The sequence below is a fragment of the Notechis scutatus genome, chromosome 7, assembly GCF_049901735.1.
Source record: "Notechis scutatus isolate UNSWTSFEM ecotype Mainland chromosome 7, rNotScu1.2, whole genome shotgun sequence".
Lineage (NCBI taxonomy): Eukaryota > Metazoa > Chordata > Lepidosauria > Squamata > Elapidae > Notechis > Notechis scutatus.
Genome location: NC_142015.1, coordinates 23951302 through 23971738, shown reverse-complemented (window position 1 = coordinate 23971738; position 20437 = coordinate 23951302). Strand labels below are relative to the sequence as shown.

Sequence of the window (20437 nt, the reverse complement as noted above, 5' to 3'; positions counted from 1 at the left end):
GTTCATAAAGCTTTTCCTCCACTACCCTGTCTCCTCCTCCTTTTCATTTTTTGCTTCGGCTTATTTATGTGTATAGTTTTCCCCAGGATGCACGTTTTTCTATCCTAAAGTATTAATTTATATACCTATTCTAACCAAAATTCCACATTCTTTTATGCTTTCTAGTATGGCATTGATGTATTTATTGCATCGTATCAAGGATGCTGCTAATCTAAGCAAGGCAATAATGGGCCACAATCTGACCAAATAGCTTTCCATGTTTGGAGAAGATGTCTTGGGTTAAAAATTAGCATATCCCCTTTTTATTTGGGAAATGCTAAATGATATGAGACAGCTTAGAAACGTTGCCAAGGAATAAGTAGGTTTCTTTGAAATAGTCTTTAGTTTCCTGTCTTTGTTATTTTGAAAAGACAGGAAGCTAAAGACTACTTCTAAGAAACTACTAAGAAACCTAAGTTTAAGAAAAACCATTGGCTGTTCCCATCTAACAGTTGGATAAAGCCACTGTGAAGAATCATTTCTGATGCCAGTTTTGCTTTTCTACTTTCCTGTACTTGGCTTTTTACATCCCAAGTAAAAGAAAAAATAGTAGCTGGATTTATTTGACGAGTCTGAGCTCTTGTTCTCTATTATGCTATAAATCTGATAATGAAAGAATGGAATGCAATGTGTGCTGCTCTGCAAAGCTACACTTCAGCAGTCAAAAGGCTACTGGTATCACTATTCTTTGGAGGAGTGGTCAGAAATGTTGCTATGGAAACTCTACCTTTGAATTTCTTTCCTTTTACAGGATATGAGCATAACAGGCCAGGGACACCAGTCAGGAACTTTTCAAAAGTCTTTTGGTCTGCCAGAATTGATTAGGCCTCTAAGCCAGAATATGCATTTTAAAACAAGATCCCAAAGAGGAAATGTTGCTTTAGTAGGTTGATCTCAACCATTACTTTGTAGTAAACTGTGATTTATGGTTGCATTAAACCACAGATTGTTCTAGGATTTCAAACTTTTTAATCTTACCTTTCAGGGTAATGGGTTACATAAAACATAGCATATTATGTTTGGATGCAACAGCAAACCATAACATGCTAAAAATTCAGAAATAAGTTTTCATGTTGCAGCAGCCAAAATGTGGATGAAGAAAAGAATAAATGTGTAAAATTAAGGCTCTAAGCTTTTCTCTCACATCTTTCCAAATCTCTCTCTGGTGATGTAGCTGAACACACACTGCATATCGGAAATGAGATGATACGCTGAACATGTTTCATCTGACCTGTTTCTACATCGGTTTGCTGCTGTCACCAAATGACAAACATAATGTTTGAATGTATCTGAATAGGGAACTGAAATGGGTTATTATCTTGAAAATGCAGTATTATTATACATCTGTTGCCCTATAGAAAAAAGACATTTTGAAGAGAATTATATTGACCTAAACCCCACAGATTTTCATTTGCCAAGTGCCTAGAACTTCTGACAAGAGAGCATGTTAGGCTGTCTACTAAGAAATGCTCTACACAGCCTCCCTCTCCTGGTGAAAAATAAACTTTTCGAGGAGCCAGCTGGTTCCTGCATGGCCCCACAACGCAGCTAGCTTGATGAACTGCAAAAAGATTTGGTAGTTAGGCTACTGTCTGATTCTTAAAGAAAAAAAAACTGTATTTAGTTCACTGTGGTTGATGATTGTTCATTGTGTACATGAATTGCATGTATCATATTATATTATCTAACTAAAATGCTTTAACTGAGGTCAGGAAGAACTGTATATTGAAACACCAACACAATGGAACAAACATTTATCTCATACTGGTCCTGCTAATCAGCAGCAGACACTTGGCAGTGGAATTAAAATATAATGTTCTCTGCACAGAAAGTGTGCGCGTGTAGGTTTGCATGCATGAATGCTGCTTTCTCTTCAAATAAAATATATATATAAAGAAATCACAATTATAAAATAAACCAGACTGTCCAGCTATAAGCAAATATGTTATTGTTGGACAAGGCAAAGAATTGGAATAAGTGCTCCAATGGAGCAAGAAGCAAAATAAAATAAATGAAATTGCAGCAAAACAAACACAGAATGCCATGGACAGGTGAAGTCTCTGTAGGTCAAGCTCAGCAAGGAGGTACAGAAATGGCATCCAGTCAGACGTCAAACCTTTCCAGAGGCTCTGAGCCATGAGGACCACTTGGGAAGCACATTCCTTAGGTCTGCTGACATGGCCCATAAGACCACCTCTTGGTAGATGTTTGACATATTTGTCAGCAGAACAGGGCAGAAGCCCCAGAGATGGGCTTTGGATCCTTGTTCCATTCTCCAGGATGTTTGGTGGAGCTTTAGAGATGTTGCTTTCAACTCTTGGAAGAACTGTTTGCATCCTGTCTACCTTTCCCTCCCCCCCTTTTGTGCAGCCTAAGCAGCTTTTCTGGAACAGCGACTGCACCCGCCGTTGCCGTTGCTTTCGACGAAACCTGATCCAGTGCGACCCTCGGCAGTGTAAATCCGATGAGGAGTGCGCCCTCCAGAATGGAGTCCGGGGTTGCTTCAGCATGAAGAGCTCCTACTGCATTGCTGCAGGAGGAGGGGTCTTCCGCACGTTTGATGGTGCCTTCCTCCACTTCCCTGCCAACTGTGCCTTCGTCCTCTCCACTATCTGCCAAAAGCTCCCCGACATCTCCTTCCAGCTCATCATCAATTTTGATAAGTGGACTTATCCCAACTTGACCATAATTTCACCGGTTTACTTTTATATTAATGAGGAGCAGATTCTTATCAGCGATCGAAATACAATTAAGGTACAGCATCAAGTCATTAAGAAACTGTTGGACTGGGGTGCAGCCACTTCTGGGGGTGGGTGGGTTGAGGCTGGTCAGTAGCCTCCCAATTTTGTCAATCATTTTGCCAATGTTTGAGATACCAGCAAAGAAAGCAGAACGGCACAGAAGAAGGGTTTGGGTTATGCATGACCCAAAGCCAGACTTCCAAACTTGGCTTTAGAAAGGAGTCTACTCTGCTTAAAAAGGGGAGGATGGGCATCTTACAGACTAAAGTATTTTTACCTCCACAATTAGGTAAATGGGACATCAGTGAGCATTCCTTTTGTGACTGGTTTGTCAACCAAAATCTACAGCCTGGAAGGTTTCCTGGTCATAGACACAAGCCCAGATATCCAGATCCACTACAATGGGTTCAACATTATCAAAATTGCCATTAGTGAACGCTTGCAAAACAAAGTTTGTGGGCTTTGTGGAAATTTTAATGGAGATTACACTGATGATTATGTCACCCTGCGAGGGAAGCCAGTCGTCAGCAGCGTGTTCCTGGCCCAGAGCTGGAAAACCAATGGCATGCAGAAGAGGTAACGGGTGGGGCCAAGTGAGTGATACGTCCAGAAGAACTCATTCATTTTTCTAGCTGCATCAGCCACATATTGTCCCATCTGTGGGTTGCCAGGGACCACATTTAAAAGTAGTTTACGATGTGCTTTTAATTAATCACTGCACAGAGGAAGAAGACATCAATGATACTTTGCATGGGCCCATTTGGGAAGTTGGGTAGAGACATCAGTGTGAAGAATTGCTGGAAAAAGTTGGTGGTGAGGGGAGTATCTTCTTTATGGCATTTCATCAGCTAATTTTTGCAGCAAACAATTCTACCAACTTCTGTTATAGGTTTAGATGGGCACTGAAAGACTCACAGTTGCATTGGTACTCCTATCACGCTCTGCCAACTCTAGAAAGAACGAACAAAATCCAGGCCTCTTGCAATAACTAGAAGAATGTAGAGAATCCAATTGCTAGTTCCTTTTCCATAAATTGTTTTGATTTTATTTCTGCTTTCAAAGGCTAGAAAGGATGTGTCAAATAGTTATGATGCTCAAAGGCACTCCTGTGTCCGAAGAGCTAACCTTTGACAGCTGTTAATTGAAGACAGGAACTGAAAACCCATACATTTAGGAAAGGGTTAGAGTTTAAGCAGCTGACCCACATCAAAAATAACTCAAAGCTGGCCATGTGTCATATTCAATCAAAACCTCTGTTGTCCTTTCTGTTGAGAGCAGCTAATGGCCAATAGGAATGGATGAAAACATACTGGTACTGGAAATAATTCCTTACCAGACCATGACATCGTGATTACACTGATGTTGTGGAAAACCATGCTTTATTTAACAATAGTTTAGTGAATAAATCAAAGATAGCTGTAATGGTATTTGGAATGAGCTTGGGAGATGGAGAAGAACAACCAGGGCAAACAGGTAAGAGGCAGCTTAGCCCAGCAGGAAAGAGAAGAAACAGTCCCGTTTCTTGGATGTAAACACCACATGGGAGAAATGTGGTTTCAGACTTGCAAGATTGCTGTCAGCCTCATGAGGTCATCCAGTTCCTTCTGAGACATTTGCTACATCCACATGCCTATTGAGAGCTAAACTGCCTCTTACCCAGTCATAGCCCTGGCTATATGGTTCTTCCCTGTCTCTTAAGATTATTCCCATATACTATTTCATTGGTGGAATATAAACCACATGCTAAGTTAAAAATAATGGTTCTACAAACCACTATTGTTATTTTCTTCTGGTTTGTAATTTTTGTGTTTATGATTCCAGTTGCAATGAGCTCCAGTATTCACAATATGCTGCCGCTTGTGACAACGTTCAAATCCAAATCCTGCAGAGTGACAGCTACTGCCTCAGGCTCACTGATATGAAAGGTTTCTTCCAGCCTTGTTATGGACTGCTGGACCCGTTGCCTTTTTATGAATCATGCTTTCTTGATGGCTGCTACAATCAGAAGAAGTATCAGCTCTGTGGCTCCTTAGCAGCATATGGGGAGGCCTGTCGTTCCTTTGGGATCCTCAGTACAGAGTGGATTGAGAAGGAAAATTGCTGTAAGCAAGCGTGTCTTAGTAGTTTAGTCCTTCTTTAGAGTTTCTTCATTGCATTTCCCTCAGCAGAGAGTAAAAGAATATAAATATGGGCATATTTGGTGTGGGAGAGTCTTCTTGCCATGGTTTTCACCATGAATGCTTCCTTGATTGCTAGCACAATAAAGGTTTCCCCCACTGGAAAGAAACAGAAAATGTTTTATCAGGGGAAGAAGCCTTTGAAGATATGGTAGGGAATATCAGTACAGGTGATTATTTTTTTCTGCTTAGACTTTGCATCCTATCTTTCAAGGAAATCTCCTCTGAAAAAAAGGAACATAAAATAAATCAGTTGCCCTTGTCTGTTTTCCACCCCCACCTTTTTATCTTTTTTTAGCAGGAGTGGTTGAAGATCCCTGCATGGGAGCAGATTGTCCCAACAGAACTTGTGATGTAGACAACGATGGAGAACTGTGCGGCTGCATTGAACCTCCTACCTATGGAAACAGTGAGTACCCTACAAATAGATCCTGATAAGAAATGTCCTATGAGGTTTCTGTGGTAACCCTCTTCCTTCTTCTCAGACACACATGATATTCTAGATGCTGAGGTGACCTGCAAAGCTGCCCTAATGGAGGTGTCCATCTCAAAGTGCAAGCTGTTCCAACTGGGTTTTGAAAGGGAAGGTGTCCGCATCAATGACCGCCGTTGTCCTGGCATTGAAGGCGAAGATTTCATCTCCTTCCAGATCAACAACACCAAGGGCAATTGTGGAAACATTGTACAGGTCAGAATGATTGAGGAACTATGGGTTTATTTTCCCCCTTGTGACACTTGGATTTTTATTAAAGCTTCTGGATTAGCTTCATTTGCATCTTGCGATGGAAGTTGTTTTCATCGCTGCTGTCAGAACATCATAAACATTTAATATTTTGCAATGTTTCCTTTATGATAAAATTAGCAATATGAATAAAAACTTACAACACCAAAATACCATCATTGGCAAATTTGGGACTTTGCCATTAGCCCTTTATTTCTTGGGCATGGATGTCTACATGTCTGACTTCCCTTTCTTCTTAGTTAAATGAAATAATTGGTCATGACATAGTTCCCTCTGGATTAGAGATCTTTTCTTAGCTAGTCATCTCAATTCCATTTGATTAGATTAAAAAATGAAGTTTGCAGCATAAATTTGAGACTGTAAGACAATCCAGGATCTAAGGAAATAACTATATCATTAGGCAGGTTGTTTTTCTAAGCATGTACATTTTTTCTCTCCTCTTCATACTGTAGTCTAACAGCACCCACATTATGTATAAAAACACAGTCTGGATTGAAAGTGCAAACAACACTGGAAATATCATCACTCGAGACAGGACCATCAATGTTGAATTTTCCTGTGCATATGAGCTTGACATTAAAATTTCTTTGGATTCTGTTGTGAGACCAATGCTCAGGTAAGAAAAATAGTGTTGACTCTTTGGGCATTCTGAAGTAATGAAGAATTGGATGAAGGGATTCCATTATCTCATGGATTTTATTTGGAGGTGTGCAGCTGACTGAGATTCTAGGAGTTGAAATCCAAAGTTCTGACACAATGTAAACATTAGGATTTTTTTTTAGAAAAAAAAAACCAATTGCTGTAGCTCTTGCTTTATTTATTCCCTTGAAGAAAGATCTTTTATTTTCTGAGTTTGATCCAGTTCTTTAAAAAATATTTCCCTTACTGTCAATTATAGCAATAACATCTGGTTTTGTCTGTTGTCCTCTTTAACAAAATGGTGACATCCAAAATAAATTACTTCCAAGCATTAGTTTTGTAATTTTTGGAAATGTTTCAATTGGATGCCAATTATATAGTTAATATTTTATTAAGTTTGGTAATGGTTAATTCTGTTAATAGGGTGTAAATAAAGATCAAAGATGGAAATAAATTAAATGAATCAATAACAACTATAATAACCCAAATTTATTAGTTTTAAATTCTCAAACAGCAGACTTGTCCCAATGGTGTTTTTTGTGTGTAACAGTTATTTTCTTCCCATCTGTTTCTTTCTTTGTAGTGTCATTAATCTAACTGTGCCTACAAAGGAAGGCAGTTTCACTACCAAAATGGCCCTATATAAAAATTCATCCTATAAGCATCCCTACAGGCAAGGAGAAGTTGTGCTAACCACGCGTGATGTATTGTACGTTGGTGTCTTTGTGCTGGGAGCAGATTCCACTCACCTCATCCTCACACTGAACAAATGTTATGCAACACCATCACGAGACAGCAATGACAAGCTCAGATATTTCATCATTGAAGAAGGGTGAGCTATGCTTTTTCAGTGCCCAGTGTTCGAAATTCCAGAAAAAAAGCTTGTCAGTTCTTGGGTGTTCTGCAGGAAGTAATCAGTGCATTCCTGTTTCTTGCAGTTGTCAGAATATAAAGGATAATACTATTGGAATTGAGGAGAATGGGGTCTCCCTCACCTGCCGTTTTCATGTTACTGTTTTCAAATTCATTGGAGATTATGATGAGGTTCATTTGCACTGTGCAGTCTCACTCTGTGATTCGGAAAGATACTCATGTAAAATAGTAAGTGGTACAAACTCCAGATGCAGTTCACATCAATGTGCTATTTAAGGCTGTCCTAAAAATGGTAATCTGTCTCACAGCTGATCAAAAAGTTGATTTTTGAAAGACAGTATAATTTAAAATGCATGTACTTCAGATACAACTTTAATGATAGGGACCAGCAACTTTTGCTTTATAGCTCAGAGGTTTGGTTAAATACTTTAATCTTGTATATGATTAAGGTGCCTATTTTATCTCTTATCCCTTTGGCTCTCTGGTCCCTGGTTGTCTATTCTTAAAAATTGTTAATGACAAATCATGCAAAGTACAATATGTTTTCAAGCCAACAGAAGTTGTGTACCACAGAAGCATTTATATCTCTTTCTTTTTGGTTCAATCAGAATTGTCCACAGAATACCCGGAGGGCCAATGATTATTCCAAAAATCTCAATGAACAAATCATTTCTGTGGGACCAATCAGAAGAAAACGTAAGTGTGATGTTTCTCCATTCAGAAATCTGGATCAATTTTACTGCATAGATGCAGGATTAAACAGATTTGTTTGTTTGTTTTTTTGACTTGTGCCTTTTAGGCCTAGATTGGTGTGAAGACAATGGAGGCTGTGAACAGATATGCACAAGCCAGGTGGATGGGCCACTCTGCAGCTGCGTAACTGGAACTTTGCAGAAAGATGGCAAGAGCTGTCGAGGTGAATGAACCCTTTTTCAAGAACTGATAGAAATTTCCTCGGGCATTTATACAGACGACAGAAACTGCATGTTTCTGACTGAAGTTTATATTATTTTTAAAACATGCAGCTTAAATATTCATTGTCTCTTCTACTTTTCTTTGCAGCAACCAGCTCTTCAACTGAGGCTCAAGCCAGGCTGTTTCTGCTTCTTGTCAGCCAGTTGTTCTTATGGTGTAATCTTTCTCAGTCCAGCCCAGCTACATAGTTTATCGAAGTACTGGAATTTGCTATAACCTCCTAGGTCCCTATAAATATGTACAACTCTGAACCTGCAATCCACGTGACTGTCCAACACCATTTGTAATGACAGATTTTTGTCTGTTACAGCACTGGTGTTATTGGCCTCTTTAAATGGTATTAACAAAGTTGTAAAAATCACATTCTTCTGAACTATCAGGAGATCTGCAAGTTGAATATCCAGTAATTGATTGTTTGTCTTCCCAAGAGTCCAGTTTTGTCTTCATATTTACCAAAATCTGTGTAATCTGAATTATTAAATTTTGCAGGAAACATCTGGGCAGCTTGGCTACTTTCTGAACTTAGGATGGGGAGGGAAAGCAAGAGTAGCTGTTGGATGTTCTGGATTTGACATCCTGAAGTTTGCTTTATAAGCCATTCATTGCTGAGTTTAAATCGCCGTAGAGCTATTTCTTTTATTCACATCTTAACGAATTGTGCCCATCTAACAGTTGGTAACCAACCTTCCCTCAGAAGACTAAAAAAATCAACAGCTGGGAGAAAACCTTTGACATGCCCTGAAATGTTACAATTACATTATAGCCATTTTTGCTGGGTTTTTTTTGTATGAACACATTTTTACTCTTTGAATTTAACTTCTTTCTTCTAGATGTTTGCTGGTGTAATTTTAAAATAATTAAACATGGGGAACAAGATCTTGTTTCCTGGCAGCCTTCTATTTTGTGAAGTTTGCTTATATTTGGGACTAGGGGAAAACACCTGTAGTATAGCTAGGCATGTTTTTTTCTTGACATGCCAGTCCAAAAAAAATATATTGAATATTCTCTGCTGTAAATATTTGGAAAACTTGTTGATTGGGGCTTCATAAACTTCCTTTGCTTTCCAGGAAAAAAAATGGATTGCTTTTTGATGGGTTTCCAGAAGGGATCAGCAAATAAAAACTGCATTGGCAAGAGGAAGGGCATCCGGCCATTAAAACACTCTGCTAGTTCCATTCAGTTGCCCAGACTCCATCCCGCAAAGGGATTATGGGGTCGTTAAAAGATGTTGATAAGCAAAGATCTCGCCAAGTCTATCAATACCAAAACTAGTGCCAAAACCAGAGGTGGTATTCAGCAGGTGGTGACCAGTTCTAGAGAACCTGTAACGGACATTTTGAGTATTTCGGAGAACCGGCCAATACCACCTCTGACTGGAGATTTTACAGTATCCTTCTCCTGCCAGGCCCACCGAACCGGTAGTAAAAAAAAAATTGAATTCCACCACTGGTGCCAACCCAAGGAAGGTGAAACTCGAGAACTTTGTATCACCAAAAACGCAAGATAGTGGAGGCGTTGGGAGGCAATGGAAAGGCCTCCCTTCTTTCTCTCCGTTTTCTTGTCACCTCCACAAGCCCAACTTCTTTCTCTTCGTTTTCTTGTCACCTCCACAAGCCCAAGACGGCTCCCTCTCCTCGCCTTTTACCCCAACCCGAATGGAGGAACCAGTTCGGGGGGGGGGTTATGACGGGGAGGCGTACCTAATCCCGTCCCACCGGGATCAGCCTGGGGACAGGCGGCCTAACCCTCCCGCTCTTTTCTGAGGTAAATCAATTCACCCGCTTCTTCGGAGGTAAATAAATCCACCTCTCCCTCGCTGTGGTAAACTTAACCATCACGACGACGCCGGGTCACTCCGCGCACCCCCACCACGCCTCTGAACCCGCCCCCCGCATTCCTGATAGGCTCGCCTCACGCCGAGGGTCCCGCTGTCCAATCCGCAGCCGGCCGTCCAAACCGGCCGTGGCGCGACTCTCGACCGCCAGGTGGCTCGTGAGGCGCGCAGCCAATCCCTGCGTCGTTGGCTGGCGAAACTCCGCCTCTCCCGCCCGGTGATTGGCGCAGGGACCTCCCCGTTATCACCAGAGTTCAGGTGCTTTCGAGAGTCGATCGTGGACGATATTCGGGTAGCTGCGGTTGGCGGAGCGGCGGGATCCAGGTGGAGAGAAGCGCGGAGGAGCGTCCGGGTAGGGTGCGTATGTGTGTGGCGGGGTGAGGACTCGCGCTGTGGCCGCCCACCTTCCTTACCTTGAGGCCCTTCAGGCGCCTGGACTTCATTTCCCAGAATCCCCCAGCCTGGGCGGCGATGGCTGAGGCTGTAGGGAAACGTAGTTCTCTCTCCCTCGAGCCGCCCAGCTGAGGGAAAGCGGGTTGAAGGTGACGACGGTTAGAAAAATTCGCTTCGTTTTGCTTCGTCCTACCTTTTCCTTCAGGCCGGCTTGAAGAACTCGCGGCCACAAGCAAGATAACGACGATGACGGCTCTGCGTTTTCAAGGCCTCTCTTTGGCAAGGTCTTTAAAGGCCAAAGATCCTTCTTGGGGGTTGTGTTTTCATCCTTTGAAACCTTAAGCCAGCTTCTATAACAGAAGGGCAAGAGTGTGGAAGGGACCTTGGAGGTCCTCTAGTCCAACTCCCTGCTCAAGCAAGAAATCCTGTACTATTTCAGACAAATGGTTGTCCAGTCTCTTCTTGAAAGTCTCCAGTGATGGAGGAGGGAGGGAAGGAGGAAGGAAGGAGGAATAGAGTATGAGGAAGGAAGATGAAGGGAGGAGGGAAGACTGAGGAAGGAAGGAAGGAATATTATGAGGAAGGGGGGAGAAAGGAAGGAAGGAGGAATAGACTATCAGGAAGGCAGGAAGGCAGGAAGGAAGAGTGACGGAGGGAGAGAGGAAGGAAGGAGGAATAGAGTATGAGGAAGGAAGATGAAGGGAGGAGGGAAGACTGAGGAAGGAAGGAAGGAATATTATGAGGAAGGGAGGGAAGGAAGCGGGGAGAAAGGAAGGAAGGAGGAATAGACTATGAGGAAGGAAGGCAGGAAGGAAGGAAGAGTGACGGAGGGAGAGAGGAAGGAAGGAGGAATAGAGTATGAGGAAGGAAGAGTGACGAAGGGAGGGAGAGAGGAAGGAATGAAGAGTATGAGGAAGGGAGGGTGATGAAAGGAGGGAGAAAGGAAGAAAGGAAGAGTATGAGACAGAGTTGGAAGGGACCTTGGAGGTCTTCTAGTCCAACCCCTTGGTCAAGCAAGAAACCCTATCCCATTTCAGACTAATTGTTGTCTAATCTCTTCTTTAAAAACTTCCTGGATTGGAGCACCCACAATTTCTAGAGGAACTTCTAGAGACCTTCAAAGGTGCCCTCCTCCTCTTCTCCCCCACTCCCTAGGCCAGGATTATTTTACACTGTTAATATTTCCCAGTGGGCTCCTTTCCAGCAGGGCTTGTTATCTTTTTAAACAAAGCTAAACCCTGGGCAACTTCCAGAGGTTCAAGGTTCTCTCTCAGTGTTCTCCAGCCTATTTTTAAATAAATATTTACAGATAAATTTGAAATAAATATCTTCTGGTAAAGTTTACTTTACTTTAGACAGATTTTCCCAATGCTGAGAGGCAGGTATGCTGGTTACCTGGGGGGGGATTCAGATGAAGAAGCTGGTTGATGATAGAATAGAATAATAACTTTATTGGTCACTTTGAATGTACACTAATTGGCATACATTAAAATGATACTTTGTTGCATTTCAGCTCTCAAAGGGTCACTACCTCTAATATACACTACAGAACCATGACTAAATAAATAAATACAAAATTATGCATATACCCACATACATTATATGACACGGAAGAAACAACACAGTCTAGTTTGGATGTATACGTGTACATGGGGAGAAAAACAAATCTTACGAGTTTACCGGGTGGATGGCATAGGGAACAAAGTGATTACAGAATTGGGTAGCCCTGCTAGAAATAGATGTATCAATATAATTAGAAATAGATGAAGAGGGATCCAGGGCTTAAGGAGGTGCAAGTTAACTTTCTTTTAACTTTCCAGCTTTAAGACAGATGGACTTCAATTCCCAGAACTCCCCTGCTGACCAGGAAATTCTGGGAGTTGAAATCCACACATCTTAAAAGTCACCATGTTAGTGGTGACTTAGATGTATTGTTGTTGAGGAGCAAGTCCCTTTCTTCCGTCCTTAAAGCATGGAGAAGCGGGATAAAGATCTACTGATAGGAGATCCAGGCCATCCTGTTTCTCTCTCACACCTTGCACTGCACACAGTTCCTTTACATTAAAGCTTTCTTGTCAACTGTACAAGTGAGATTGGAAAACTACAGTCAAAACTTGCCATTCCTGGAATTTCCTGTTGCACTTTACTTTTAGAGGTTTGGTCCACCCCCAAGTGACTTGGAACTGAGGAGGTCTGAAAACAAGTGATTGATGTCCCTTTCTGAACGCAACTAATAAAGAGAAGTGCATTCTCAAGAGTTATTTATACAGGTAAACTTCTTCATATGGCCCCTTTGAAAATTAATTGCCCACTTCTGTTAGAATATTGAACTATAACCTTTTGTATTTCTCTATGTTTGACCTAACATTCTTTCCTTCCTGGCCCTCTTGCAGGTGCAGCAATGGATCTTGTCCTGGATTATGCAGACAGTTCTATTTTGACACCTTATGTTTATCCAGCAACCTGGCCAGAAGACAATACTTTCCGGCAGATTATCAGTCTCTTTGTTATAACAAACCTGGGGGCATTTGTCCTATATTTTCTGTTTGCCATTCTCAGCTACTATCTGCTTTTTGATCACAAGTTAAAGAAGCACCCCCAGTTTTTAGAGGTGAGTGAGCTCCAGCAACATGGCAAAGCTGTTGTTTCCTTTAACGTCATTCCATTACTCACAAGAGGTCCTATCTAAAGAAGAACCAGAACTCTATCTTGTTGTGAATTGTGTCGTGCTTAATCATCGTCTTAAATTTGTGAATGAAAATGTTAGTGCCATAAAGCAGAATGAACATCTCATGAAAGGGGGAGGGGGGATTTTTCTGCTTGCTGTATCTATATGGTATTTTTGGAGGCTGGGCACATGTCATCTTCCCTTGATTTAGTTACCCTCGTTTTTATCAAGGAGTTCTTTTAGCCGGAATTTGACTGCTCCCCCCCCTCCCATTTTGTTGTATTGGAGAGGATGATGCATTCATACAAGGCATAGAATTGTAAAGTAATGTTACATGGTGAACAATAAAGCAGAATTCTGCTGCAGATTCATTCTCTGCTTTAGGGAAGCCCCTTTTCTCAGACGTTTGGTGGGGAGTGTGAGTTCTATATCAGGTCTTTCCAATCTTGGCAACTTTCAAGACCTGTGATCTTCAACTCCTGGTATTCTCCAACCAGACGAGTTGAAGTCTACAAGCCTTAAAAAGTTCCAAGGTTAGGACTGGGTGGTTTTAAAGGCCTTTTGACCCATTGTCTGCTTTTGTGTTCAGAATCAAGTGCAGCGGGAGATAAAGCACACCGTCTCATCTTTGCCTTTGATCAGCATTCCCACTGTGGCCATCTTCTTTGCTGAGGTCAGAGGCTACAGCAAACTCTACAGCAACATTGAGGATTCTCCCTATGGTAAGCACCCCTGTTTGGCACTCCCTCCACAACTGACCTCTGTGCTGCTATTTTTCTCTGTCCCTTCTTATCTCCGTGCTTAAAACTCTCTACATTCCGCCAGAGACTTTGCAATCCCGAAATATATCTTGGGCCCCTAAAGTAAAATGGTTTAGAAGTGGACTTATATGGTACAATTTAACTGCTACTTTTTGGAGTGCATTGGTTTAGGGAAAGATGTTTTAAATTATGTCTGCTACCTTATGGTAACTTTTAGGATTGGGTATTGAAAGCTTTGGAATGTAAAATACTAAATAGCATGGAAGAAAATCTGTAATTATGATTTAACCACAAGCACAGTGTTATTAAATTTGTTAGTAGCCTGCCCATCAGTAATTTACTGAATTATGTGCATTTGTCTGTGAATTATCTGTCTAGTCCATTAATTGGAGTCATAAGGAAGTGATGGTTGAAGCAGACCTGTGAAGTTTGCATCATTAATTAGAGAACTGTGGCAACAATCCTTTAACTCAGTGGTCCCCAACCTTTTTTGTACCAGGGACCGGTTTCAAGCAGAAAATTTTTGCAAGGACCGGGGAGAGAGAGAGAAGGAGGGGGCTTTTCCTGTCGCCGCAGCTATTCCGAAACGCCCGTTTCACCCCCCCCCCGCCCGCCCGCTTCAATCCACAGTGTCCCGTTCTGCCTGCCTGCCTGCCTGCCTTAGTTTCTGGTTGTTTGGGAGCAGCTTCGGCTGAGAATAATAACTATTCGCCTCTTTTACTCAGCCGAAGCTGTTCCGATTCAACCATTAACGAAGGCAGGCAGGCAGGCAGAACGAGCACTGGGTTGAACCCAGCGCGGCGGGCGGGCGACGCGGCGCGGCGGACGGGGTGGGGGGGGGGAGAAGCGGGCGCTTCGGCGACAGGAAAGCCCCCTGCTTCTTTGAAGCAGTTTCTTCCTGGGCTGGTGGAGGAGCGAGAGAGCGACTGAGAGAGCTGACCCAGAGAGAAGGACAGGCTTCGGTTGCTTCCTCCCTCCCCTTCTTTCATTTGTGTCCTTGATCCCTGATCCCAGCAGCATTCACGAAGGTGAAGAAAGCCGCCATTTTTAAAAAAAAAAATTATTTGCGGCCCGGTAGAGAGTGCTCCGCGGCCCGGTACCGGTCCGCGGCCCGGTGGTTGGGGACCCCTGCTTTAACTGATCAGGCAATTCAACATCCCACATATATGTTGTAATGACGAGGCAGTCGAGGTGTTTGATCATGATCAAATGAATCATGATGAACTTTATTGGAGTCTAGTCTTGCATTTATACACATTTTTAGTAATCCTCTAACATTGGTTAACTGGTTATTTCTTAACTTTCGTTACTGTTTAGCATAGTAATTAACACAATTAATTATCTCTAGTTAAAATCTAACATATGTTTACTTCCTCTCTCTAATCATCCTTTACATTAATGACTTTGTTTGCCTGAGTTGTATTTGCTCTGTAAACATTCATTATCTGAGGTTTGCCATCAGATAGGAACATTCCTGCAATTACAACTCTACACATATCTGTGCAAATTTTTTATGCCTTTGAATGGAAAAGCGTTACCATTCAAGCTGTTGCCTGCTTAGCTGACAGCTGCATGTGCTTTTCAAATGTGTTGCAGGCCTCTGATTTCTCTTAAGACTCCTGAGAAACACAGAATAGCACAGCTCTGCTCTCTCTTTTCACAGGAGGAAGAGGATGTCTAGCAGCCCCCTTTCCAATTAACAGATTAGCAGATTATATTCAAAGGCATCAGCTTTCGTGAGCTGCAGCTCAACTTCCTCAGAGTATGAAAAGGACAACTGACAAAAGCTGATGCCTTTGAATCAAATAGATTAGACAGAAAATTCCTGATTTATTTTTTTTACCCCTGTTAGACCAACTTGGTTCACCACCTACAGTGGTATTTCTCAAACTGGAAAACTTTAAGACACGTGGGCTTCAACACCCAGAAATCTATGCCGGCTGGGGATTTCTGGAAGTTGAAATCTACATGTTTTAAAGTTGCCCAGTTTGAGAAACATTAATGTACAAGAAAAGGAAGTAGCCTTGAGGAAACCTCCTTTTTTTCAGTACTCCACCATTGCCTCTTTATTGCTGAAATTTGTCCCCAAATAGTTCCCAGGATAGAAGGACAGCAATGCAAATTCTGACATTGATCTAGCTTGTTTTCCTCCTATTAAAAAGGATCAGGATTGAAAGGAAGAAGAAATATGTTCACAAGTTTAGGCTGGGTCCATCGATCTGAAAAATCTCCCATTCCTCCCTGGTTTGTTCTTTAATTGTCCTGTTCTTGGATTTGGTAGATGCCTAAAATAGATAACAAACATAAATATTGTCAGTAGATTTGACAAATGTCTTTTCTCATGAGTTGAACCGACTGGAATCCTGCCAGTCCCTAATTTTCTCCCCTCCTTATCTAGGATGGTTTGGCGTGGTCTTCAGCATGTTATCATTTCTGTTCTTCACTGATATGTGTATTTACTGGATCCATCGGATTCTCCACCACAAGCTCTTATATAAGGTAAGGTTTATAACTTCCTGGCAAGATCATTTTGGGAAGAAGAAGGTGTCACCTGGAATGTGCATGACTGAAGCAATATGCTGATCGATATCGGCAAGAGCAAGCAGGACAGCACTCGTGTTTGGATGAATGTTCCTAGCTTGGCTAGAGACAACATTCCAGGGTTTTAGCACAACGTTTCTCAACCGTGGCAACTTCCATGCTTGAACCCACTGAGAAATGCAGGTTTAGCAGATTGAGATCAGTCCTCTAGTCTTTGAGCCGGTCTGTTGTGGAACATTTTGTTCCCCAATGTGGTTTCTTCCACAGTACTGAACTTAGTTCTGTCCTTATAAGAGATGGCGGGGTAACACTGGTGAAATTCACAATAGACATCGTGTTGTGGCTTGTTGGCCGCCAGCCCCTTCAACAGCTAAATCAAAGGAGGAGGAGGAGGAGGCAGTGGCGGCGTGGGGGTCAGGGTTGGCAACAAGGCAACCTGAGGGCTCCAAGGGGAAGAGGGAATGGAGCTGAACGGGGGGGGCAGGGGCAGAGCCTAGGCCATCCGTCAGCTCTCAGGTGGCGAGTCAACAGCCCCCAGGTCTGGAGGTGGCTGATGAGGAAGAGGAGGAATAACTGGGTCCAGTGCCTGACGTGCGGATGCGCAGAAATCAGAGGAGAGCAATGGAAATCTATGGGCTGGTCCTTGGGAATGAAGAGCCACCGCTGCTAGTGAGGCCCCACCCTAGATCTGGGGATGAAAGGCAGAGGGCGGAGATTAATAGATATGGCAGACAACTAATTCGTCTTCTGGTCGGACTTGGTAGCCAGCATTGAGAGAGGGCCAGCATTTTGCCAGGGCTGCCAGCACTCCTAATAAAGACATCTTTTGAGTTCACTTCAGAGAGTTTGTCTGGTTTGGGGAACTGGGTCAGAACACACTGCAAATCGGTTGAGGATTGTCCAAAACAGATAGTCCTGGGTTTACCATTTGTTCAGCGATGGTTCGAAGTTGGCACTGAAAAAAGTGACTTACAACTGGTCCTCATGCTTAGGACTATCCCAGCATTCCCCAACTGATGTAATCAAAATCCGGGTGCTTGGAAACCGGCCTGTCCTTCTGAGGGTTACAGTGATTTGCTTAACTGTGGCAAAAACGATGGTAAAATCAGGCACGGCTCCCTTAACAGCCATCTTGTTCAGCAGTGGAAATTCTAGCTGCGGTCCTAAGTTGAGGATCCCCTGCAGGCTATTTTTGTCGCCGGTGGAGACCTCAGCCAAAGGAAGTGAAAATGTCATGATCGTTCTCTAATGATCTGATTCTTTTCTCTCTTCCACAGCGTTTCCACAAGCCTCATCACACGTGGAAGATCACAACTCCGTTTGCCAGCCATGCTTTTCACCCCCTGGATGGTTTTCTTCAGAGTGTCCCTTATCATATCTACCCGTTCCTTTTTCCTCTTCACAAAGTGACCTATTTGGGCCTCTATGTCTTCGTCAACATCTGGTCAATCTCCATTCACGACGGAGACTATCGCGTTCCCCATCTGCTGAAACCCATCATCAACGGAGCTGCCCATCACACGGACCACCACTTGTACTTTGAATACAATTACGGCCAATACTTCACCCTCTGGGATAGAATTGGGGGCTCCTACAAAAACCCCTCTTCTTTTGAAGGCCAGGGCCCCCACGTGTATTTGAAAAAGCTGGCAAACCGCCACGAGGATAAGGAACTACCAGGAGACCACGGAGCGAAAAATAAATAGCAATATCCCTCCCAACTGAAGGATGAGGAACCTCTATGCCTTATGAACTGCATAACCGGAAGTCAATCCCTTCTCCATCCATTAGCTTTCAAAATGGAAATATTTGGCACCCAACATTCCAGGATGAGAAGACAGAATATGTGGGTTCACAGCAGAGCAGTCTCTTGGATGTTGAGCAGGAGAAAGCATCCATGAATTTCCCTGTTGCCATTAGAATGAATTAGGAAGTGGTCAGTGCTGCTCTGAAGTCCATCCTCAGCAGATGTTCAAAGGCAACTTTCAGCAACACCTTGTACGTTGTTGCTGTGCAGTCAGTTATGAATGCCTGCTGTTCCACCAGTGTTTGGGTTTGGTGTGAAGGAATGGATTCCTTAATTGTTTCCATTGTGTAATTACCCTCCTAAAATGCATATTGCAGCGCACTTTAGTCTTAACAGGCGAATTGGTTGGGGGAATTTCTGAAGTCCTTAGAATAACAGAGTTGGAAGGGACCTTGGAGATCTTCTAGTCCAACCCCCTGTTTAGGCAGGAAACCCTATACCCCCTCAGACAAATGGTTATCCAGGACACCTTCACATCAATTACAAAATGATGTGATGTGTATCAAAGTATCAACATCCAGACTATGCCAAATTGCAACAGAACATTCAAAGTGCAGTCAAGGTTTAGACCAGGTTTTCTCAACCTTGTCAAATTTAAGACATGTGGATTTTAACTCCCAGAATTGCCCGGCCAGCATACTGTTGACAAGATTGAGAAATAGTGGTCTAGAATATCAAGGTTTCATTGAACACACGTTGAATGATCTGTAAGATAAGGAGCTGTCATGCCAAGCATGATAAATAAAATAAAAGATGTTATCTGAAGCAAGGCAGGAATAAAACACAGGAACCTAGCTTATTACTCCTTCAAAGTCCCTGTTTTACAAAGGAATCTCTGTGTTTATGTGTGTTTCTAATTCATTTTGTAACCAGCAAATTTCAAACTTCTATGGTGAAGTGTTTGGCAACAGGAAAAGGTTGTAATTTTAATCAGACCAGGGGCATCCAATTTGCAAGCTCTAAGACCTGTGGACTTCAGCTCCCAGAATCCCCCTTGCTGGCTGCCAAGGTTGGACACCTCTGCTTGTAGACTAAGATTACCTTTGTGGAAGTAGATACCTTTTGGAATCTTTCATTATTTTATAATGTTAGAGATGCACTTTATATGTGTTATTGCTTTCCTCACAAGGTTCCATCTGCCATTAAAAATATCAGTTGGATGCTGGCTAGTCATTATGGGAGATGGAGTCCAGATGGAAGAAGGGTATTATAAATCATTGCTTTGGTTTTTCTGCTCTTTAGCATGTATTACTTCAAACACTAAAATTATTTCCTCCAACAAATAAGAGTAAATATTATTGCTTTGATAAAAATAAATGCAAATAATTCAGGAGATAATGTGAAAAAAATGTTCTGATAGGATTTTTTTTACTGTATGTAGGATATCCTATCATTTCTTAACCCCCCCCCCCAAAAAAAAAAAATTAGACAGTCTGTGGAAATTGTCTTCTCTTTAATAATGTTTTTAAAAGATTGAAAGTTATGAAGTATGGTTATTGAGTGCGCAAAATCAATGTTTGTAAATTTTAAAAAGTGGAGATGGTATATCTATATATGTATATTGTATGGTAGATTTATTTAGTTTATTGGTTCTGATGTTTTCTGGTGATGAAATCATTAAAATAATTTCTCTGTGGATAGTTTTTAATAAAACGGGCAGTTTGGTGTAGTGCATGAGTGTCCAACCTTGGCAACTTAAGACTTGAATTCCAGAATTCCCCAGTCAGCATCTTTAAGACCTGTGGACTTCAACTCCCAGAATTCCCCAGTCAGCATGGCTGGCTGGGGAATTCTGGGAGTTGAAGTCCACAGGTCTTAAAATTGCCATGGTTTGGATACCCTAGTGAAGTGGTTAAGGCATTCAACTAGAAACTGAGAGTTCTAGTCCTGCCTTTGGCACAAAGCCACTGGATAGACAGTTTCTAAAGAATCCGACACGATTGAATGGAAGGGGAAAAAACATTAATAACCATATAAGCGGCATCTCAGCCACATCTACCATAACACATTCCACCCTCCTGAGTTTGCTTGTCAAGTCAAATTCTCTTCTTTGTTGTGGTCATATTGCAGCTGCCTGCCTTCGGGATATAATTCCATTTTTCTGCCTAGCCTATGAGGCTAAGATTTCCTTTGGCATTCCCATCCAAGTGACAAGCCTGATCCTGCTTAGCTTCTACAGCCAGAGCAAATCAACTCAATGCATGCGGTCACCTTCCAGCCAGAGTCACTTACGAGGTCTCCAGATCA

General features: G+C 42.3%; 2 protein-coding genes across 5 annotated transcripts in view; both read left to right on the top strand.

Annotated features, from left to right (window-relative positions):
* TECTA (tectorin alpha) overlaps positions 1-8994 on the top strand; it is a 79540-nt gene extending 70546 nt beyond the window's left edge. Inside the window, exons 21-31 of the mRNA XM_087970145.1 lie at positions 2410-2793; positions 3070-3356; positions 4602-4882; positions 5256-5366; positions 5443-5645; positions 6152-6315; positions 6922-7170; positions 7277-7439; positions 7820-7907; positions 8011-8127; positions 8274-8994. Of these exons, the coding sequence (XP_087826271.1) occupies positions 2410-2793; positions 3070-3356; positions 4602-4882; positions 5256-5366; positions 5443-5645; positions 6152-6315; positions 6922-7170; positions 7277-7439; positions 7820-7907; positions 8011-8127; positions 8274-8374 (2148 nt within the window). The 3' untranslated portion in view covers positions 8375-8994. The remainder of the gene's footprint in view (positions 1-2409; positions 2794-3069; positions 3357-4601; positions 4883-5255; positions 5367-5442; positions 5646-6151; positions 6316-6921; positions 7171-7276; positions 7440-7819; positions 7908-8010; positions 8128-8273) is intronic.
* Positions 8995-10269: 1275 nt separating this feature from the next.
* SC5D (sterol-C5-desaturase) lies at positions 10270-19826 on the top strand. Of its 4 annotated transcripts, none has more exons than XM_087970143.1 (6): positions 10270-10312; positions 12567-12683; positions 12807-13024; positions 13671-13803; positions 16241-16341; positions 17661-19826. In XM_087970143.1, the coding sequence occupies exons 3-6, from the start codon at positions 12815-12817 to the stop codon at positions 18087-18089; spliced, it is 873 nt and encodes a 290-aa protein (XP_087826269.1). In that variant the 5' UTR covers positions 10270-10312; positions 12567-12683; positions 12807-12814; the 3' UTR covers positions 18090-19826. The 4 variants fall into 4 exon arrangements, with proteins under 4 accessions (XP_087826269.1, XP_087826268.1, XP_087826266.1 ...); XM_087970142.1 differs by having other exon boundaries at positions 10270-10344; XM_087970140.1 differs by having other exon boundaries at positions 10270-10372.
* The last annotated feature ends 611 nt before the right edge of the window (positions 19827-20437 follow it).

Coding starts and splice junctions, on each gene's coding strand:
- SC5D (XM_087970143.1), top strand. CDS start 12,815: ATGGATCTTGTCCTGGATTATGCAGACAGTTCTATTTTGACACCTTAT. Junction 13,025..13,670: donor AGCACCCCCAGTTTTTAGAG/GTGAGTGAGCTC, acceptor TTTTGTGTTCAG/AATCAAGTGCAGCGGGAGAT. Junction 16,342..17,660: donor ACCACAAGCTCTTATATAAG/GTAAGGTTTATA, acceptor TCTCTTCCACAG/CGTTTCCACAAGCCTCATCA.